The 23214-nt window shown below is 42.4% G+C and overlaps 1 protein-coding gene across 1 annotated transcript; it reads left to right on the top strand.

Moving 5' to 3' along the window:
• Positions 1 to 1955: 1955 nt before the first annotated feature.
• On the top strand, positions 1956 to 22187 carry LOC5577017 (E3 ubiquitin-protein ligase MARCH5). Its single transcript, XM_001656252.2, has 3 exons — positions 1956 to 2185; positions 2275 to 2922; positions 21578 to 22187. Exons 2-3 carry the CDS (start codon positions 2303 to 2305, stop codon positions 21963 to 21965), a joined length of 1008 nt encoding a protein of 335 aa, XP_001656302.2. The 5' UTR covers positions 1956 to 2185; positions 2275 to 2302; the 3' UTR covers positions 21966 to 22187.
• The last annotated feature ends 1027 nt before the right edge of the window (positions 22188 to 23214 follow it).

The raw sequence follows: 23214 nt of genomic DNA, 5'->3' as shown, positions 1-23214 counted from the left end.
CTGAATCCCGAGGATTCCAGTCAGAATCCCTAAGATCCCAGCCAAAATCCCGAGGATTCCAGACGATATCCCAAGGATTCCTGCCGGAATCCTGAGGATTCCAGTCGGAATTCGGAGGATTCCAGTCGGAATTCGGAGGATTCCAGTCGGAATTCGGAGGATTCCAGTCGGAATTTGGAGGATTCCAGTCGTTATTTTTATCACAATCTCTTACCAATTCCAGTCAGAATCCCGAGGATTCCAGCCGAAATCCCGAGGATTCCAGTCGGAATCCCAAGGATTCCAGTCGGAATCCCAAGGATTCCAGTCGGAATCCCAAGGATTCCAGTCGGAATCCCAAGGATTCTAGTCGGAATCCCAAGGATTCTAGTCGGAATCCCAAGGATTCCAGTCGCTTATTATCAAAATCTCTTTCCAATTCTAGTCGGAATCCCAAGGATTCCAGCCGAAATCACGAGAATTCCAGTCTGAATTCCAAGGATTCCAGTCGTAATCCCAAGGATTCCAGTCGGAACTCTAAGGATTCCAATCGGAATCCCAAAGATTCCGGTTGGAATCCCAAAATCCCATAATTCTCCGAAATCGATACGAGGATTCTTACGAAGATTTTCGAATGCTTCATAAACTGCTATCGGATTTCCAATAATTGCATCAGATTTTTAGTATTCTTATCAAAATCTTGAAGTTTTACCCGAATTCCTAAAATTTTGAAATTTCTACTTCATGCGCATCATGCATCAGATTTCCAAAACTCTAACCAGAATTTCATATCCCACACTGTATGCTTGAATTCAAATCGAATAGCAGCGCAACTATCGCGCTGCTAAATTTGCTCACCCGATGCTTTCCAAAAGCAGCGCTGTCATTTTGCTACCCCGGTTAGCAGCGTCCGGTACGGATCAGCGTAATGATACTGCGCTATGTAATTTAGTTTAGTCGCGCACCGTTACGGTTGCTCTAACATGTTTAAACTTTAATTTAAAAATTTGGTTCATAAATGAACCTTGATACTTTTGATCATGTTTGACGTTCGCTTAGTCTACAAAAACACCACAGGGGTTTTAGTTCGACCACTGGGGTTGTTCCTATCTGACATTTCGTAAGGGACACGGAAAACAAAATACACCCAAAATTTGAGTTTAAGCCAAAGGATGTGACAAAATCTAAAAAAATGTTTTTTGGGCTTAAACCAACGGAAAACATTAGAAAATTGAGTGAACATGTGTTTTTGGCCTAAACTTAAGCCACAGACAAACAGTCGTCACACTCTCATCATTGTCCATCGACCACCTTTTTAACGGTCGATTCAAAAATATGGTAGATGGCCAATCCGCCACCCGCAGCGCTCGCATAATTTTTGTTCGCGTTTGATGTTTACACACTACCGCCATCTGTTGGCCCGTCGGCCAAACACACTAAGTTTAGCATTGGGCGTACATATCCTCGTGAGTATGATTTTGATCGAGATTTGTTCTAAGTGTTACGTCTGTTTGTCTGTGCTTAAGCACTAAAATTGGGACAGGGCTTTAGGACCCTATCGGTCCATGGACCAATGCACGAGTTCACTGTATTTGTGGTGCCGTGTTATTTATGTGACCATGGAAACAAGTGAATTTGGCACCGCTCAAACGTCAAATTAATGAATTATCCGTTCTTCTGCCTGGTGTACTTTTTGACCATGAAATCTGCTAAGAAATAAAACTTTTTTTATGTCCCGGATCGTCAATCTGCAGGGTGTGTGATGTACCTGATGCTCTCCAACAGTTCCAAGGATGCCAGTGAGAATCTCAGATCATGACTCGGATTCCCAATCCGCCACCTGGCGGCGTGTGATTCATTAAACTTTTTGACGGTGCAGTGCTCTGATGCTGCTGGGGCGCGGTTGACGTTTAACGTCGCAGAACACCACTGACAGCATTCGATAAACCGAGAGCCGAAGGCGCACAACGAAAACGAAAACCCAGATCAAAAGAGAAATAATTAATACGAAGGCAGAAGGAAGGAAGTGTCGCGCAAAAACAGCCAAAATATTGCAAAACTTTCCCAATAATTTTCTACTCTTTTTCGAGCAAAATCCGTATTTGAAAGTGTTGAAAAATTACGTGCAAATCGAGTGTTAGCATCTGCCAAGGGGGAAAGTGCACACTGAGGTGGAATCTTTACGTTCGCGTTCTGTTTACAGCTGGTAAGAGAGTTTCCTGTAATCCTTATCGGGTGAAAAACATTACTCATCTCGCGTGACGAAAACCTGATGCAACCCGTTGATTATTCTAGAGTTCAAGTAAGCACAAACTTCGGGACAATGGCGTCGGTTCAGGGCGCGACTTCGGCAGCGATTGCGGAATCCATTGCGGCCATCAACAGCGGCCCGGCCCTGGAAGGCGACGAACGGTACTGTTGGGTTTGTTTTGCGACCGACGAGGAAGATAAATGGGCCCCGTGGGTTCAGCCGTGCAATTGCCGGGGAGCGACCAAGTGGGTCCACCAGAGTTGCCTCCAGCGCTGGGTCGACGAGAAGCAGAAGGGGAACACATTCAAACGGGTCAGCTGTCCGCAGTGCCAGAGCGAGTACATCATAATCCTGCCCTCGATGGGAGCGTTGGCCAATGTCCTGGAGGGAATCGATACGTTGATCAAGCGGATTAGCCCCTTCCTGACGGCGGGGGTCATCGTGGGATCGGTTTACTGGACGGCAGTTACGTACGGAGCGGTTACGGTCCTTCAAACGGTCGGATACGAAGAGGGCCTGGCTCTGATGGAAAGGGCGGAACCGATTGTCCTGCTGATTGGGCTGCCCATGGTTCCGGTCGGGTTGATTCTGGGCCGCATGATACGCTGGGAGGAGTTCATACTGCGGTTCCTGCAGACCAAATCGTTCAGCGTGCGGAAGTTCCCCATGCTGAGCTTGCTGTTGCCGATTTCGTAAGTATATCTAGGATTTTCACGGGACTGGTAGCAGGTCAATTAGTATCTTTCTTGAAGATCATATAACAAATTTATTTCATTTCTTCTTTCTGGCGTAACGTCCCAATAGGGCTGATAGCAGGTCTCTTTTTACAGACATGGTCTATATTGTAATTCATGTCTCTAAAAAGTCTCTATTTTTAATTTAAGGTCTCCAAAGTAACTTTTGTCCTTCTCCCTGTGAATTGAACATGACACAACATTACCATATAAAGGCTCCAGAGATACCTTCAATGATTCTTACGCGTATCAACCACAGGTTATGAAATAACTTAAGAATTCTTCTCTGAAGGTTTCTTCTAGATTCTTGCAACACTACTATGGATTTCTCCACCAATTCTCCCAAAAATTCCTCCGATTACAAAAATTTCTGTTTATTTTAAGTGTTTATCTATAAATTCCTCCAAAATATTCTGCACGATATCGTCCAGGAATATGATTGATTTTTTTTCTATAATTATTGCTCGGATCAGGCAAAGAAACTTCCTTGAATCGTTGGTTGATAAGCCGATGAAAGCTAAAATATATTTTCGTGAAATAATTGGTATTTTAAAGAATATTCCATTGTTTACTCACAATAGTTGTTTCCGTAGCGTACTTGCCCGCTTCTGTTATAAACACTTAACTCGAATTAACCTTAACAACCGTGCCAAGACTGTTTGTAAATGGAAGTTTTAGTAATGATTTTAGTTAGGGTAAGTATTGACTTACGAAGTTCGATCGCTTCCTTCGATGTACAATATTAATCTTGGATTTACGGTCTACGCTGTTCCGCATTAGTGAATCTAAATTCGACCTCCAACCGGTTCTCTCACGTTTACCCAACCTACATACAGGGTGGCCACCGAACCGGGAAAAGCTGGAAAAAGACGAGAATTTGAGATGATCACCGGGAAAACAATTTTTAACGAATATCTTTAACCCTCTAATACCCAACCTCGCCTTTAGACGGGGTACACTTTGGAATTTTGTGTATTTATTCGTAGCTCGGAAATCAAAATGATTTTATTGTTGGCTTATACCTTGACTCATAACACGCATATAAGAAAAGTTTTTTTGAACTTTTGAAACTTTTTTGTATTTTTAGAAATTGTTTGAAAAATTGCATTCTTATATAACGTACAAATGCCTGGGCTTCATTTAACGTGTAATATAAAAAATCGTACCTTTTATATTTTTCTACGATTAACCTATCACAAACGAAGAGCCTTGTGGTATTAAAATCATTTCAAACCTGTTTTCCGTTAGTTACACGGAAAATAAAATACGCTCCGAAAAAAAATTAAAAATTTAATATTTTTCAAAATACCGTAACAATTAAAATTTTTATTATTGCCAAAAATCAACAACTAGAAAAGGCTTCAAGAAAAAATGAAAAAAGCTAGGGATGTTCAAAAATAAAAATTATAAAAATCAAAAACCAAAATTTAAAAATTTGCGAATAAAAATAAATAAATGCCCAAAACGTGTTTAGAACGATTTTAGATAACGAAAAATAATACTTAAATCGAAAATAAAAATGTGGGTATTAGAGGGTTAAGCTCTAAATTTACAAACCACCTAAAATAAGTTGTAAAAAGTACCATATCATGATGATATTGCCATTGAGCATCTGTAATCTCGGGAAAATAACATTTAAAAATAAATGATTTAATATTTTGTAGAAATAATTTCCTTTGCTACACTAAACTTAGATATATTTCAAATTGATTGGCCATATTTCGAAATATTTTATGATTTTCTTCTTTAACTACCACGGCTTGATTTTTTCACTAACCTATCTGACTCAAAATTTTGAATCAGAGTTTTAAAACTTCTAACAGAAGGTTTAAGGTGAAGATGCATCGAAGCCAAGCCTCAAATTTTCAAGAGCACAAATCTAGAGTACTAAACAGCCGTTCAAGCTGAAAACTTTATCGATTGGTCACCACCAACGAGTGACCAATCGATTCAGTTTTCAGCTCACTTGCTTTTCTTGAAAGGTACAGCGTACTATGCTTAAAAAGTGCCAAGATTCAAGAGTAGAAACCATCCTATTGGTTCAATTGAGGGGGTTAGCAGCAAAGGGGTATAAGTGACTGAAGTATAGTTTTTCAGCAATTTTTCATTCCATACTAATTGAACCAAAACTAAAAAAAAAAAAACAAACCAATCTTCTACGAATATTATGAATTTTCTTATTGGACGAAAAAATCACCTAAAATTCCATTGGAAAGCTTGAAGTACAATTTTTGGTATATATAATAAATAAAAACGACCAAAGGGTCATTTTATGCGTCTGGGCCCCTCAATTAAAACCGGGAAAATTTTGAAAACTATACCGGGAAAAAAGCGGGAATTTCAAAATGGATATTTGGTGGCCACCCTGAACATAGTTTTATACATTTATATAAAGCAATTATTTAGAACAATAGTTTCTTATTTTTTATTTATTTTTGCTGGCTCTACGTCCTTTAAGACATGACCTGCGCCACAATGTTACGCCAACTAACTCGGTCCATGGCTGCCAACCTCCAATTTCTCGATCGCCCCACACTTCCAAGATCCTGCTCCACTAGGTCAAACCACCTAGCTCGTTGCGCTCCCCTTCGTCTTGTACCGGCCGGATTTGCGGTGAACACAATTTTTGCGGGATTGTTGTCCGGCATTCTCACAACGTGTCCCGCCCATCGTACCCTTCCAACTTTGGCGACTTTCTGGATACTGGGTTCACCGTAGAGTTGCGCAAGCTCGTGGTTCATTCTTCTCCTCCATACACCGTTCTCACATACTCCGCCGAAGATCGTCCTAAGCACACGTCGTTCAAAAACTCCTAGCGCTTGTAGGTCCTCTTCGAGCATTGTCCACTTCTCATGCCCGTAGAGGACTACCGGTCTTATCAGCGTCTTGTACATGGTACACTTAATACGGAAGTGAAGTTTACCAGAGCACAAGGTCTTGTGGAGTCCGTAGTAAGCACGACTTCCGGCAATGATACGTCTTCGAATTTCTCTGCTGCATCTGTTATCCGACGTTATCAATGATCCGAGGTAGACAAATTCGTCCACCACCTCGGACTTATCCCCGTCGATCATCACGCGTATGCCAATGCGAGCTCTATCTCGCTCGGTTCCTCCAGCCAGCAGATATTTCGTCTTAGACGTATTTACCTTCAATCCAATCCGATCTGCTCACGTTTCAGCCTGGTATACTGTTCAGAAACCACCTGGAACGTTCTTCCGACTATGTCAACGTCGTCAGCAAAGCAGATGAACTGGCTGGATTTATTGAAGATCGTGCCCCGCATGTTGAAGCCCGCCCGTCATAACACCTTCTAGCGCAATTTTGAAGAGAACTTTGACGTACTAAATGAAAAAATTCATCGTGTGAAATTCGTCTATCATAAATATCACCTTCCTCAGCGCCCACCTTTGCGAGAGAGTCCGCTTTCTCATTGCCATAAATTAAGCAATGTGAGGAGACCCATACAAAGGTAATCTTATATGATCTTTCGACCAGTACACACATCTGCTCTCTTATTTTTGTAAGAAAGTAAGATGCATGCTTGGCAGGTTTCATCGATCGGAGTGCCTCAATAGAACTGAGGCTATCCGAGAAGATGAAAAAGTGGTCTGCGGGCATGTTTGAGATCATCCCCAAAGCGAAGTTGATTGCTGCCAGCTCAGCAACATAAACCGTGCAAGGTTCCTGAAGTTTTCGGAAGGCGGAAGAGTTTTCATTAAAGACACCGAAGCCAGTGGATCCATTTATACGGGACCCGTCAGTGAAATATCTCCTGTAGGAATCGACATTCTTGTACTTTGCATTAAAAATACGTGGGATAGTAATACATCGAAGTTGATCTGGAATTCCATGAATAGCTTGTTTCATGGACAGATCATATTCAACAGAGGAACTGTCATTGGTGAAGCGTACACGTGGAGGGTTATAACGTGGAAGGCTAATGTCAGATGACATGTAGTAGAGATAAACTCTCATGAATTTTGACTGGGCATTCAGTTTGAGCAATTCTTCGAAATTTTCGATAACGAGTGTGTTGCTCACTCCACACTTAATAAGTATTCTTAGCGAAAGCTCCCAGAATCGGTTCTGTAGCGGTAAAACCCCTGCCAGAACCTCTAGGCTCGCATTATGTGTTGAGTGCATACACCCTAAGGCGATACGCAAACAACGATATTGAATTCGTTCCAATTTAATCAGGTGGCAGTTTGCTGCTGAGAGAAAACAGAAAGAGCCATATTCTAGAACAGATAAAATAGTTGTTTTATAGAGTTTTATGAGGTCTTCCGGGTGAGCACCCCACCATGTTCCGGTAATTGTTCGTAGAAAATTGATCCTTTGTTGGCATTTTTCCGTTAAATGCCTAGTATGGGTTCGCCAAGTGCCTTTTGAGTCAAACCAGACCCCAAGGTATTTTGAAGTCAAAGACTGGTCGATGTCTGTTCCCAAAAGCTTAAGCTTTAGTTGGGCAGGATTCCGCTTCCTAGAAAATACAATCAGTTGAGTTTTTTGCGGAGCAAACTCGATCCCTAAGTTTCTAGCCCAAATGGATAGATTATCAAGGGAATTTTGCAATGGTCTTTGCAGAATTTCTGCTCGTGGGCCCTTCATAGAGACCACAGCATCATCTGCAAGTTGTCTAACCGTGCATGGTTCTTCCAAACAGTTGTCAATATCTTTAACATAAAAATTATAAAGCAAGGGACTTAGACATGAGCCTTGGGGAAGACCCATATAGCTAATTCTGGAAGTTGTCAGTTGACCGAGAGTGAAACTCATGTGTTTTTCTGACAACAAATTGTACAAGAAATTATTCAACATTCCAGGTAGTCCACTATTGTGCAGGCTTTCTGACAATATTTCTATGGAAACTGAATCAAAAGCGCCCTTAATGTCCAAGAAAACTGAAGCCAATTGCTCCTTGTCAGCAAAGGCTAGTTAAATATCTGATGAAAGCAACGCTAGACAATCGTTTGTTCCTTTGCCCTTGCGAAAGCCAAATTGAGTACTGGAGAGCATATTATTTGATTCGACCCAGTGATCGAGTCGCGATAGGATCATTTTTTCTAACAATTTCCTTAAACATGATAACATAGCGATCGGGCGGTACGAATTATGATCAGACGCTGGTTTCCCAGGCTTTTGAATAGCTATTACTTTGACCTGTCTCCATTCAGGTGGAACAATGTTGTGTTCCATGAATGAGTTGAACAGGTCAAGCAACCGTCTTTTAGCGATATCAGGGAGATTTTTAAGAAGATTGAACTTAATCATATCGCGTCCCGGAGAGGAGTTGTTTGATGAAAGAAGAGCCATAGAAAATTCCAGCATAGTGAATGGTCTGTCCAAAGAGTCGTCTCTTGGAGTTTCCCAAAAAGGCGGATGAGCTGGAACTGAGTCTGGACAGACCTTTTTTGCGAAGTTGAATATCCAACGATTGGAGTATTCGTCACTCTCATTTGAGGATGAGCGGTTTCGTATGTTGCGAGCCACTCTCCAAAGCGTCGTCTTTGAAGTTTCTCGTGAGAGGCCATCGATGAAACGTCGCCAATAGCTACGCTTCTTCGCTTTAATAAGATTCTTCAGTCTTTTTTCGAGCTTCGAGTACTCTAAATAAAGTTTTGAGGTACCATATCTACGAAAAGCTTTAAAGGCGTTAGATTTTTCTCGATACAACTGAGTGCATTCATCATCCCAACCAGGTGTGGCTGGTCGTCTTTTGAAGGATGCACTTGGAACTCGTTGGTTTTGGGATTCTAATGCACTTTTATAAATCAATTCTGTTAGGAATCGATACTCATCCAACGGTGGGAGAGTGTTGAATGATTCGATACCAAAAGTTACCGCTGATGCAAATTTTTGCCAATCGATATTCCTAGTGAGGTCAAAAGGAACCTGAATTGACTGTTCTGACCTTTCACAATTAGTTCTGATAGAGGTTATTATGTGCAAGTGATCACTACCATGGGGATCATCGATAACCTTCCACATGCAATCGAATGATAGTGAACTTGATCCTAAAGACAGGTCAAGACGGCTTTCTTTGCCGTCGGATGAAATACGTGTCACTTCACCTGTGTTCAAAACGTTCAAGTTGAAATCGTCGCATAAGTCATAGAAAATAGCCGCTCTATAATCGTCATAAGATTCGCCCCATCCAGTACCATGTGAGTTCATATCACCCAGTATTAAAACTGGAGATGTGAGCATGGAGACTGCATTCCAAAGATGACGGCGGTTTATTGAAACTCTTGGAGGAATATAAACAGAAGCTACGCAAAGATCTTTACCCTTTACGTTTATTTGGCAAGCAACGATTTCTATGCCTGGATGAGTCGGGATGGGGATTCTGTAGAATGAATGGCACTTTTTGATCCCTAAAAGCACCCCCCCCCCCGTAATTATCATCTCGATCCTGGCGTATAATGTTAAAATCGTAGAAGTTAAGATCATCTTCAGAAGAAAGCCATGTTTCACAGAGTGCAAATATATCACAATCGGAATTGTGAAGCAAAAATTTAAATGTGTCTAATTTAGGTTTTAGACTATGACAGTTCCACTGTAGCACAGTGATCATATCTTGTACCTCACTTGATGAATTAGCCATCGAAAGATATGATCGAAGCTAGGAGGGGCCACGAGATAGTCAATTCCCTGAGATATTCTTCTATTGCGGGGAGAAAAAGGTCGAGTATGCCTCTGAATGAGTCTGAAACTCCGAGAGCATTACATATGCGATCCACAAGGGCCGTAAAAGTTATCAGTCCTCGCTTAGCCCGGGGGGTTTTCGAGGAAGAGCGAGGGACTTCAGTAGCATTTCTTTTGCTTTCTTGTCTAGAGCTTCTTTTCGAAGTGTATTTTATCTGTGGAGGCGGGGGCGGCAGATCTTTGCTGCAGCACGGAACGGAAGCATCAAAGACCTGTTTCTTCGGGATTTTCAAATTTGCCCCACCTCTTTTGGAATTAGGCAAACTTCTGAGGGAAGATTTCAATACCTTACGGCGCAGTCCCGGAGAAGATGGAGACTTTCTTTTACCGGGTGCGTGTACCTCCGAAGAATCTCCCCCATCGGTTTATTGAAATTTAAAGCTTTCACCATTTCCGCATACGTCTTCTTGGAGCGCTTCACAATTGAGCGACTCTCATTTCGAATGCGCCTTTTGTATGCCGGGCATTTCTGCAAGTCATGCAGATCCTTGCTACAGTAGCTGCATTTTTCAGCTTCCTGTGTGCAAGCATCTTCTAAATGAGCTTGGTTGCATTTGCCACAACGGGGCTTGTTGTCGCAAAAGCTAGCACTATGACCAAGCTGTTTGCAGTTGGTACAATTGAATACCTTCGGCACGTAAAGGCGCACTGGGTAAAAAACACTATCAATGCAAACAAATTTCGGGAGAACGGAACCAGGAAAAGTTACACGAAACGAGGCTGACGGTGAAAACACTTTTTTATTTCCTTCCATGGAAACTGATTGTAATTGTTTACAATCCAGTATAGCCACATCAGGAATGGACCGGTTCTCAAAAACGCCTTTGCCAGTCTTAATGTCTTCGCATGTCAGACTTGCGTCGATGATTTTCCCTTCCACCTCGACCTCTCTGGCAGGTATGTAGATAAAATACTCCACAGTAAAAGCCTCATGCTGAGCATTCGCTGCTTTGTAACTAGGTGCAGTTACACGCAGCTTGGATTGCTTCACTTGGTGAATAACGATCCCAGGATATTTACGCGTCAGCTCTCTTGAGATCGAGAGCACATTCAAAATCTTATTTTTGCGCCGGAAATAGACAACCCAAGGCCCAGCCGAAGACGGTTGATAAAACCGCGTTCAAGCAACGAGATCTTTAGGAGGCGTATCGCCTCCTTCCGATTCGTCCATGCGGAAAAAAGCTCAACCGCAACCAAACGAAGAAAAAAAAAAAAAATAATAATAATAATAAAAAAAAAACAAAAAAAAATGTGTAAAAAAAATTATTAATCAGCGGACTATTTTGTACACACCTCCCCTAAATGGGTAAAACAAATTCACAAAAAAAAAATTCGAGAAAAAAAAACTTAACCAATCGGTGGGCTATTTTGTACCCAACTCTCCTATACGGGCAAAATTGCACCGGGAGAGAGACAGAGGAGAAGCGAAAAACAACCTTGAACTCAACACTGTTGTTCGGAGATGCGAAAGCAATTCAATAGATAATGGATACTTATCCGTTCTGCAGCAGGAGAACGTCCACGCGCCGTAGGTAGCAGACCGACCGGGTCTGCCTTCTGCCTTGTTGTTGTTCTCGGTGCGGGAGAAAATCAATCACCGATAATTGATGATGGGCGATGATTTTATTGCGGTGGAACGATACTAGCTTCACTAGTTCGCTTCCTTCGCAAAGCGCAATCGTCTAAGCACTCACTTTGCACAAAACTGCAACTTGTTTAACTCACAAATTAAACCAAAAATCCACGCGGGCGGTGGGGAAAAAGGCCTGAATAAACTCTGCAAAAAGTGCCGTACGATGAGACCGGGATCCTGTCGACCGACTCGTGCAAGCGCTAAGCAAGGAATGATCATTAGTAGTTGTAAATGTCGATAGTGTCATTAGTATCCACGAGTATCCCTTATACTTAGAGGACGGTTCATCAATGACTCTTATTACCTTGTAGTACTTAGTTATATGATGGGTAGAGAGCTATGTGGCTCCACACTTCTTCTTTTTCTTCTTCTTGACACATTCTTCATCATTACGCACAACCAATAGGTTCCAAATACATTTTTGAAGAAAGTTCTCAATCTCCTGAAAAGACGCTTTACGAAATGACTCGCCCTACAACTATTTTTCACTTGAGATTTTTTTTCGTACATACCAAGTAACCAAATAGCACTTTAATTCGCTCTGCGTGCTAGCATTATACTGCTGACACGCTAAATTGGTCGAATAATAGCACTAAAAGACCAAAAAGATGAACTAGCAGGCTAGTGTTTACTACATGACACGTGCAAGAACGATGCGGTGAGTAGCAAATTAAGTGATGTATCAAATTCAAATCCAAAATCAGGCAAGTGCTTCAATATCAGATAATTTTGTAAATGAGTGTTGCAACCATAAGAACTGCGTTAACATTTAAACACTGAGTTGATTCACGGAATACTGATTCAGTATATAGTGAATATTTCATCAAATTTGCATAGCATACTTACTATAGTGTCTATGTACGAAAAATAGCTAAAACTGCAAGCGAAAAATAGTTGTATGGCGAGTCATTTTGTAAAGATCAATTGAGAACTTTCTTCAAAAATGTATTTGGAACCTATTAGTTGTGCGTAATGATGAAGAATGTGTCAAGAAGAAGAAAAAGAAGAAGTATGGAGCCACATAGCTCTCTACCCATCATATAACTAAGTACTACAAGGTAATAAGAGTCATTGATGAAACTTCCTCTAAGTAAAAGGGATACTCGTGGATACTAATGACACTATCGACATTTACAACTACTAATGATGTATTTTGAATCCTACTAGCACCTACTAGGTTCCATCTGCCACCAGCTGCCACCCAAATAAATACACGGACCCCAAAAATGACTGATTTTTGCACTTAAACAGTTATAACTGCTTTTCCTTGATCGTTAGAAGACTAGTGTCTTCTAGAGAATGATTCATTTTGACTGTTTACATAATTTTGTAGAACATTGTTGCTACCGGAAGCTTCGTATTTTCAAAATACCGGAGAAAAACTAGTTTTAGAGGGTCGTTCATAAAATACTCCCGTATTTTGGAAATGCGGCTGAATACACACTAGGTGTCTTTGGCAAAGTTGTTTGTATTTGAATTATCTACAACTTTTCCGAAGACATCATATTCAAGGTGAAACATCTCGGAATGCAAATATGGCCGGTCAATGGCCGACTTCTCCACCTACTCACGTTTTCAAAGGCACAAAACTGGAGGAAAAGTTGGCAAATGTTCCTGATCTTCTTATTTTAAGCTTTCTGGTAGTGCACAAAGCCAAAATAAAAAGTGCACTGTTGTGGGATGCTTTCTTCGCGAGATTTTTGCCTTTGAAGTTTTAGTGCAATCTTAGAAGTTGATTCCAAACTGTTTCACCTTAAAGATCGTCATTTTTTAAAAAAATATTCTCAGCGCCGCCCGTGGCAAAGTTGCGAACTAACATTTACCGTCAATATATGCGCTATATTTTTAGAAAATTTTCGTCCGAAGACATCATTCCGAAAAAATCACGTTTAAAGGTGCTACAGAATTAAGTTCACGATTTCGGCCGATCGAAATACTGTGCATTGCCTTGTCGAAGTCCTTTGCGTGTTTCAAACGGGTCCGATAATGCACCCGATATCTTCACACAGCACTGTACACTATCCATCGTTGCTTTAATCAGTCTAGTCAGTTTCCCGGGAAAACCATTCTAGTCCATAATCTTCCATAGCTCTTAGCGGTCGATGAATAGGTGGTGCGTAGGGGCTTGATATTCGCGACACTATTGGAGGATCTGCCGCCACATAAAGATTTGGTCTGTCGTTGACAATAGTTTCTTACTTGATGTTAACTATAGGGCTGAGTAGACTACCAGCAAATAAAAATTAATTCACTTCAATCTTCAATTCGCTTAAGGTGACACGGGAGACCGTGTTATTTTCCCTATCTTTTGTGTCACTCTAACAATTATCTTTGCAGAAGCAAATCTCTAGTTTTAGTGAACCGATTAAACTGAAAATTTATTGGGTTGTGCACTAATTATATAGGGTAAGTGTTCCCTTAGTTGTGGGTGTTCCTATAGTTGCGGTAGTGCCGTTTTCACTGATTTTAATGCTTGAGCGACAGAACCGACTCTGCCAATCGACGTATTGGCTTGTTGATACACGGAATAGTTGAAAAGAGCGTTCAAATTGCTTTAAAACTGATGAAATATCACTAAAATTGTTAAAACTGTTCTTGCTTGTACCAATAGTTGCGGTAAAGTGTTCCTATAGTGGAGGATTCCATAAGAAAACAACGGATACCGCAACTATAGGAACACAAATTAAAAATATACCGCAACTAAAGGAACAGTGTACCAATAGTGGAGGTATTATTTTACACTGACATGCCGTGGATTACTACGATGAAATCATTTTTCTCATTAAATCAATGGTCGTTACTTCCCGTTACAACATCAACATGTGCATTAATTGCGCTTCTTGAATTAAGGCAGTTAAATGAAGTTCAATCGTGCTTAGTACCTCCACTATTGGTACATCTACCCTACAATGATAGTTGATACGTCCGTAGAATAAAACAATGGTGGTTTCTAGTTTAACGTCTATTCTATTTGGTGGTTGGACATATAATGAATTGAAAAATTATTTGTTCTGTCAAGGCCAACATTTCATGGGTTGCCTTGATGTAGCATCTCCCCCTTAGAATAGCCAATATCCTTGAAGTTTTGACGGAAGCCTAAGTAATCGTCTAGGTCGATCGGAAACTTCCGGCTCGTCTGTTGGAGTTGGCTCAGGTTCTTCGTGTTGTTCTTGTTCAGGTTCTTCTGCTGCAGGTATTAGTAAAGCTGGTACTTCTTCGAGTGGAACTTGATCATGAACAGCATTTAGTTCTTGAATGTTGATTGGGGGTAATTCGGCAGGTTCCTGTGGCAGGCCAAATTCGTCAAGGAAAATGGAAAGTGGTGATTCTTGGCAGCGAGGTATTTCTGCTTCAACTCGGTTTTTCAGTTGATTGATGTGAGAACGGATTAATCGCTTGCCTTGGTTGAGTAATACTTTGTAGTTGACCTTTCCAATTCCAGGGCCATGAATTGGCTTGGTGGACTTGGGCATACACCGTATCACCTCGGTCGAAGTTCCTATGGTCTCGTTCGGTAGCCAGAATAATGGCGTTCTGTTTCTTCGGGGTTCTGACGTATATGGCTATCTGGAGGTTTCAATAGAGCTGCCACCGTCCGCATTGGCCGTCCTAGCATCTTCTAGGGACTCTCCTCCCGAACGAATTTTCTTCACGCTTCTCTTCACGGTGTCCACAAAACGTTCCGCCAACCCGTTTGACTGGGGGTGGTACGGAGCCGTACGGATGTGACGAATTTCAAAAAAATTGCAAAAATTCTGGAACTCCGAACCGGTGAATTGTGTTCCGTTGTCACTTACCACGGTCTCGGGAATTCCAAACGTTGAGAACATCTGCTTGAGGAGCTTAATCGTCGTTTTTGCCGTTATTGATTTGGTCAGCACTACTTCAGGCCATCTAGTGAAAGGATCAACGACCACCAGAAAGTAGTTGCCATCTATCGGTCCGGCGTAGTCTATGTGGATGCGGGCCACGGTTTTTCAGTAGCAGGCCATGGCTCTGGCTTCGTCTTGACAGGAGCCTTGGCAGCAGTAGCACAATGAACGCAACGTCGGACAAAATCATCAATTTCACCATCTATTCCGGGCCAGTACACGTAGTTGCGGACGATTGATTTCATTCGTACCACGCCAGGATGGCCACGTCTTTTATATCCTGTAAATAAAGAATAAAATAATATGTTAATCAGTACACAGTTCGGGAAGTCTCCTCTTCTGCGCTTACGGCAGCCAGTACCGGGTACCCCCGTTGGTTTGACCACATTTAATCTGAACACTTTTTAATTTGTACCCCGCTAATTTGCACATCGTTCAGATTAAAAATGGTTCAAACGTCATTTAGCTTCTGGAACGGAGTAAAGTGAAACGGAACGCAGAATCAAAACAAAACAGTGAAAGAGGTGACCAGAAACACGATTCTAGGGTGACTAGATGTTCAAATTAAAAATGAACCCCGATGGTTTGCATGAGGTATCGTTCAAATTAACGGGGGTGTACGGTATTTATAGCTCAGAAATTCCGTAGGTACGAACAAATAAAAGGTACCGGAGTCATAAGGAATATCACTTGATATAGGTAGACATGACAGTCCTATCTCCTTTAGAAACTTTCTAATAGCACTTCCAAAAGCCACCTTCACGTTATAAAAACTCATACAACGAACAATCGGAAATATACCTAAAAAATTCACAATTGTATGTTCATAGTACTTTGGTGACTACAACGAAACATTCAAATCATTGGATTCATATTGCTCAACATTACATTTGACAACTTCGTCAACACTAAAGAACAATTTCGTTCATCTCAATATAATATATCGCTTCACAAAAGAACAACTATGTTCACAATACACGACAATTTCGTCAGCTCTAAAGAACAATTTCGTCAGCTCTAAAGAACAATTTCGTCAGCTCTAAAGAACAATTTAGTTCAACTCAAATTGGCAATTTCACCATACTCAAATAAATAAAATTGGCAAACTCGCCACCTCAAAGAAAAACGATAATCGCCAACACACGTTTCCATGATCCTCGTCGCCACTTTTATATCCTGTAAATAAAGAATAAAATAATATGTTAATCAGTACACAGTTCGGGAAGTCTCCTCTTCTGCGCTTACAGCAGCCAGTATTTATAGCTCAGAAAATCCGTAGGTACGAACAAATAAAAGGTACCGGAGTCATAAGGAATATCACTTGATATAGGTAGACATGACAGCGTCGTCGAAAAGTCTCCGGAACGATCACTCTTTCCTTGAACAGTACGCATTCACTGATTATGCTGAGAGATTCACGTCGGTTGTAGTACGGTTGAACTTCTTGAGCTACTTGCTTGGAAACAGCTGGCCATCCGTCCAGAATGTACCGTTTCACTTGCTGGAGAATCTTGCACTTTTTGTGGCATCTTGGAGTGCTGAGAAAGAAATCTTCTTCTAGCGAAACTGAAGCGATGATGTAGTCTTCTTCTGGACGCAAGCTTCGGTCGATGAGGCGGGAAAGCATGTCAACACATCCAAATTCGATGGTCGAAACATATTCATTGTCGAAATCATAATTCAGCATGATGAGAGCCCAGCGCTGCAGCCGGTTGGGGGTGTGCACTGGTATGCCTTTCTTCGATCCGAAAATCGACAAAAGTGGCTTGTGATCCGTCTGGAGCGTGAATCTTCTTCCCATTAGAAACTTGTGGAACTTGGTTACACCATACGCAAGGGCTAAGGCTTCTTCTTCCGGATGTCCATATGCTTGCTCTGCAGTTGTGAGAGAGCGTGAAGCGTGTTGAATGGCTTTCAAGCTTCCGTTCGGGAACTTGTGGAAGATTACGGCTCCAATTCCTGTCTTCGATGCGTCTGCAGCAACAACAATTGATAACTTTGGATTGTAGTGGGTCAAGAGAAGGTTGGATTTCAGCACATGCTTGAATTTTTCGAAAGATCGTTGACAATCGGCACTCCAATTCCACTTGACGTCCTTCCGCAGTAGTTGATCCAAAGGGTGACGCAGGTCGTGAATGTTTGGAACAAACTTACCATAGTAGTTCACGGCTCCAAGAAACGATCGCAATTCAGAAATGTTCTGCGGTGGAGGAATTCTTGAAATGGTCTTCACTTTCTCCGGGTCTGGACGGATACCATTGCGGTCGGTAATGTGACCTACGTAGCGGACTTCAGTTTGAAAAAACTTGCATTTTTGCATCTTCAGGTGAAATCCCCAGTCCTTTAGTCTTTGTAGCACTAGGTTCAACGATTCAGCGTGACTTCCTGCCAGCTGTGCAAAAATTTCTTCAGGTGTGGGCAGCGGATAGTTGTTGGCTTCCAGTGCGTTGTTAAGTCCGGTCGAGTAATCCGCGCAAATCCGAACTCTGCCATCCGGTTTCTTGACAGCAACGATCGGTGCTGCCCATTCCGAAAAATCAACAGGTGTAATGATTCCTAGGCTTTGAAGTCGATTGAGTTCAGCATCGATCATCGGAACGGAATGAAATGGAACAGGTCATTTTGGGCAGAAAACTGGCTTGCTTCCCGGCTTCAGTTGCAGCTGGACCTTCGTGCGGTTGCACAACCCAAGCGATTCGCTGAAAACGTCCTTATGGTTCATCTTCAGTTGTTGAATTTCTCGCTCGATTTCTTGCCTTGAAGGCAGTGCTGTAAAACGGTGAACAGAGTCTGTTCATGCACACCAGAAAAATGCCACCGCATCGGTGGTTCATTTTGTGCGATTGCGTTCTTGCTTTCTTTGCTCACGATCGCCCGAACACATATACTGTAAAAGGCATCGCATCATTTTATTTTGACATGCAATCACGCAACCGATTCCCTGTGATATTTCTACAATAACACCACATATCGGTCAATTTTATCAATACTGTCGTACATTAGTTCGTAATCTATCTATTATAATCATAATCCATCCAATTATTCACAAAAATAGCTATGAACGGAAAAAAGAACGGCTGTGAGCAGACTCTGCTCATCCAGCAATCACGCTCTTTTTACATTTGTTTTGTTCTGGTTCTCCGATGCAAGAATCTGTGATCAAATCGGTCGCTGTTGGTTCGTGAGCGTGTGAGTGTGGATCCTGCTTAATATTGGTTCATTTTGCGTAAACGGCATGATTCTTTCCACCACTGCTTGAAGGTACAACGACTTGATTGCAGATTGTATCAAACGGAATCGACCAGAGGTTGAATAGGTCAATCCATTCGATGCCCATCAGATTGAGATTTCGTACGGATGTCACGAAACATCGGCCTCGCTTGGTTGTGCCCTTTAGCGTTACATTGCAGTCAAACTCACCGAGCAGCAGAAGTGGTTCGCCCGAAGCGTTGGAGGCTTGACTTGATAATGGTTTCATCTTCGGCTTGCCAAGTTTGTAACCGGTTGGTTACAAATTGTGGATTTTTGTTTTTATTTATATTGTTGTTTGTTGGACCCTTCACGTTTCTTGTGCAAGAACAGAAGAAATACCACAGGAGTGATAGGGTTCAGTACCGCTGCAAATAGGTTTATTTGCTACCAATGCTGCAGTATGGCAGAAAGGATGGCTAAAGCTAAAAATGATTGGAATGACGGAAAGTGGGAAAACTGAAATTAGAAAGAACGGCCATTGCCAATAACTGGCCTCTTTTAATATCAGGCGTCCGTGTGCTCAAGACGTGGTTTTAAGTGCAGTGATTTTATTTCGGGATATTACGTTGCTTCACGGAAACTTTCTGATGCGTTGCGCTCTTCCTGTCCCTGACGGCGTGAACCATTGATTTTGAACTGCCCTGCTGTTCGATGATCGTGGTGTCTTCCTTCAGGTTGACAAGGCGTTGATACTCGTCAATTAACAACTGGAGAGTGGCTGGAGCTTCAGGCTTTTCGTTTTCCAGAATTGAAAATAATCTTGCTCGAACATCGGCGTACTTCGGGGCTTTCAATCCGCTGACAAACATCAGGCACTTGAAACGATCGAGAGTGAGGTTCTGGAATTGAAAATTTTCACAGGCTCGGTTCACGTGTCCTCCATAGCTGATTATGTCTTCACAATCGCTCTTCACCAACTGGAGACATTTGAATCGCTTCCGGAATGTGGATATTTGATTCATGCCATGCCTAAGAGCCAGTGAAAAGTGAACAGTTCTCGAAGCCGTTCCAGCTCCAAGATGTCCAGTGCGAAGAAAGCAGGAATTGTGCAGTTTGCCGGTAAAGGTGGAAGTTCCGGGTGAAGACCCAACTTTCGAGCTCGACCTGGTGAGCCAACTATTTATTTCGTTGCCACCTAGTTACGACGTGGTTACCACAGCGATGGAAAATTTGGACGACCAACTGAAGCTTGAGACCGTCAAAGCACGCCTTCTAGCGAAGGAGCAAAAGTGATCTGGAAGAGAATCTGGTTCGAGTGCTGCGAGCGGATCTGATGGAGTGGTGTTGGCGGCCGGATTCGGAAATCGACGGCCACAATCATCGAAATTCGCCGATAAGTGCTACCACTGTGGAGAAATCGGGCATAAGAAGTTTGCCTGCCCGAATGTGAAAAATCGTTCCGATCGGGCTCAAGTAGCGAGGTTGCAGGATGCTGCTTGTGAAGAACACTGGAAGCATGCCAAGCGCGTCCTCCGATACCTGCAAGCAACGAAGAAGTTAGGATTAGTTTACAGAAGAAAACCGAAGGAACCAAGGGTAGCTGCTTACGTGGACTCCGACTTCGCAAGCGACGAATGCGACCGGAAATGCGTTTCCGGATTTCTACTGAAGGTGCACGGAAACATTGTCGCCTGGTCCTTCCTCTCACTTCCTCGTGATTCGGATTCCCAAACAGTACTTGGCCTCGTTGAGATCCTTCATTTTGAAATGCTCGCTCGAATACGCCTTCAGTTGTCGTTTCAGGTTCCGATCGTTGGTGAAGATAAGGAAATCGTCCACGTAAATCATAACGAACATCATCTCCTTAAGCAAGGATCTTGTGTCGAACGAATGAGGCCAAATTTTCGAAGAACACGGTCCAGTTGAGCGTTCCACACTCGACTCGACTGCTTCAAGCCATAGAGCGCTTTCTTCAATCTGCAGACTTTTCCGTTCCTCTGTTCTACTCCCTGCGGCTGCAGCAGAACCCAACGAAAATTCCTTGCTTCGACTTGGGATCAAACTTCTTCCGTTTGATTTTCGGAACGTGCGTCATCACGCTGGATCCAAAAACTTTCAAATGCTTCAGATTCGGCTTCTTTTCCGTCACGCTTGTTCCGAGGTCATGCTTTCCAAAGACCGCGTTGGACATCGATTTACCAGGTAGGCAGCAGTCCAGACAGCTTCCGCCCAGAACACCCTTCAGATCTTCGCACCGTTGAGCATGCACCGTGCATTCTCCACAAGTGTACGGTTCATGCGCTCGGCGACACCTTTTTACTCGGGTGTATACGGGCACGTAGTTCGATGCCGAACACCTTCTCGCTCCAGAACTTGACGAAAGCTTTTGTTGATGTACTCCGTACCGTTATATGTTCGTAGAACCTTCAGCTTCTTACCGAGCCTTGAATTTCTGGAACGCTTCAAGAGCCTGGTTCTTCCATTCCGTTTCTTACTGGCGTCGTCCACGAAAGTAATAAAATAACGGCTTCCTCCGAACGATGGTACTTCCACGGGACCACACAGGTCGGAGTGTACCAGCTCTAGCAAGTCCTTTGCCTTCGAATCGCTGGTTGGGAATGGGAGTCGTGCCTGCTTACCCTCAAGGCAGGAGACGTGATCAACGAGCGCTTCATTCTTGAAATCTATTCCACTGGCTACCTTGAGCTTCTTTAAGTTGTCCTCATTCAAGTGGCCAAGTCGCCTGTGTCACAATTCGATGCTGTTCGCCAGAAACACCGCCAGGCCGATTGACACGGTACAGACCACCTTCTTCAACTCTGGTAACGACAAGCGCACCACTATCGTCCCAGACTTCGCACTTGCTGGCCGTGAATACCACTTTGTGGCCTCGCTTACAAATAGTACTCACCGACAATAGATTTGTTACCATCTCGGGAATTTTCAGCGAAGTAGAAACATCCACACGGTTGATAATGTCTATGACCGTATTTTCAATTCAAGACATGTTTATTAGAATAATAATTGTAGCTTTAATTACCTTTTAGTCGCTATTTTGTTTATTTTAGTCACTAATGTTACTATTTTTTAGCTATCTGGCCGCTACCAGCCCTGTTTTTTTTCCATTAATTATGCCCAAGGTATCTACAACCTTGGATTACTCAGTACTTAATTCTTACACTAATATATTTGAAATTGATTCTTTCAGAAACATGGACTACGACCCGCTTTACGGCAGAAGTCCCCTCTCCGGCGATGCCAATGGAGGCACTCCCCCGGCAGCAAACCCACTGCCGCCGGGAACGGTCGTAACGTCCGATCCGCTGTCCGCCACCCGGGTGCTCTGCGGTGCCCTTCTGCTTCCCACCGTTTCCTCCATCGTGGGCCGAGTCTTCTTCGACTCCATTCGGAACAACTTCCAACGGGTACTGGTCGGAGGGTTTGCCTTCGTTGTGGTCAAAGGTGTCCTGAAAATCTACTTCAAGCAGAAGCAGTTCAACCGGAAAAAGCTGCGTCGCATCCTGGACTACACGGAGGAGAACAAACAAAAGTACGGCATCGGGCATGTCCCGGAGGGAGACGTGTTTCATTTTTAGACGGGTTTTTCTTCATCTTCAATGGTCGGTTTTCAATTTAGGATATCACTTTTATATTCTGTCGTTGCAACCGCCGAGATACGATACTTTAGAAAAGGGGTTCAATTTCCAACGCCTAGAATACTGAAAGGAATGACTAGATAAAGAATGTTAACTATGTCAAAATACTTATACTATAATGCTGTTTCTGTAAATAAATATTTTTTTTATCTTTGGAAATAATTTCATTTGGGTATTCCTTTGATTTTGATGACCCATACTGTAAGCATGGAAGCGGCCTTCCTAAGCCGAGTGGTTAGAGTCCGCGGCTACAAAGCAAAGCTATGATGAAGTCGCCTGAGTTCGATTCCCGGTTGGTCCAGGATCTTTTCGTAATGGAAATTCCCTTGACTTCCCTGGGCATAGAGTATCATCGTACCTGCCATACGATATGCGAATGCGAAAATGGCAACTTTGGCAAAGAAAGCTCTCAGTTAAAAATTGTAGAAGTGCTCATAAGGACACTAAGCTGAGAAGCAGGTTCTGTCTCAGTGAGGACGTAATGCCAAGAAGAAGAAGCCGACTGTAAGCTTTACGCTATTCGTCATCAAACGTCAACATCCCACCGCAAAATCGCTAGTGTTTAGAGGGGATTTTAACCTCCAAATTGCCAAATAACCTCCAAATAATCACCTCCAAGTTGGTTCTAATCTGGGAGGGAGAAACCAATACGAAATTTATGTACGTCAAGGTGAGCCGAGATTCTACTGTCACGAACTGTCACTGTGAGCCCAGATCTAAAACAATGGACAAACATGATAAAAGCGCGTAATTGATTAAAACATATTTTTGCATTTTATCAAATGTGACAAAAAATCGGTTGAAAAGCTATTCATGCTAATTCAAAAGTAAGGTTACAATAGTAAATTTTATTCTGATTGAATATTAAGTACCCAAATACGCATCATTTTACTTTTTCCAATAAAAACGAAAATTATATGCATAGAAAACTTTGGCCCTTTTTCCATGTTTGTCCAGAACGATCGAAGGAACACAACAAAAGAAAACTAGTGATTTTCATCAAGTCTGCCTTGATTGTCGTTGGCAAGCTGGAGTTTTCTTGCAGTTTGAAATAACTTTGTGTCATATTTCGTGTGTAGTATCGGTGCCTCCCTCCCAGGTTCTAATACACTCCGTTATATGGAATATGGTGGCGCGTCGATCGTCGCAAGTTTATCGTAAAACAGTCAATGACCATGTCTTCTTGGAA

Source organism: Aedes aegypti, chromosome 1 (genome assembly GCF_002204515.2).
Source record: "Aedes aegypti strain LVP_AGWG chromosome 1, AaegL5.0 Primary Assembly, whole genome shotgun sequence".
Classification (NCBI taxonomy): domain Eukaryota; kingdom Metazoa; phylum Arthropoda; class Insecta; order Diptera; family Culicidae; genus Aedes; species Aedes aegypti.
Note: the sequence above shows the minus strand (reverse complement) of the source record. Positions and strands in the feature narration are given on the sequence as shown.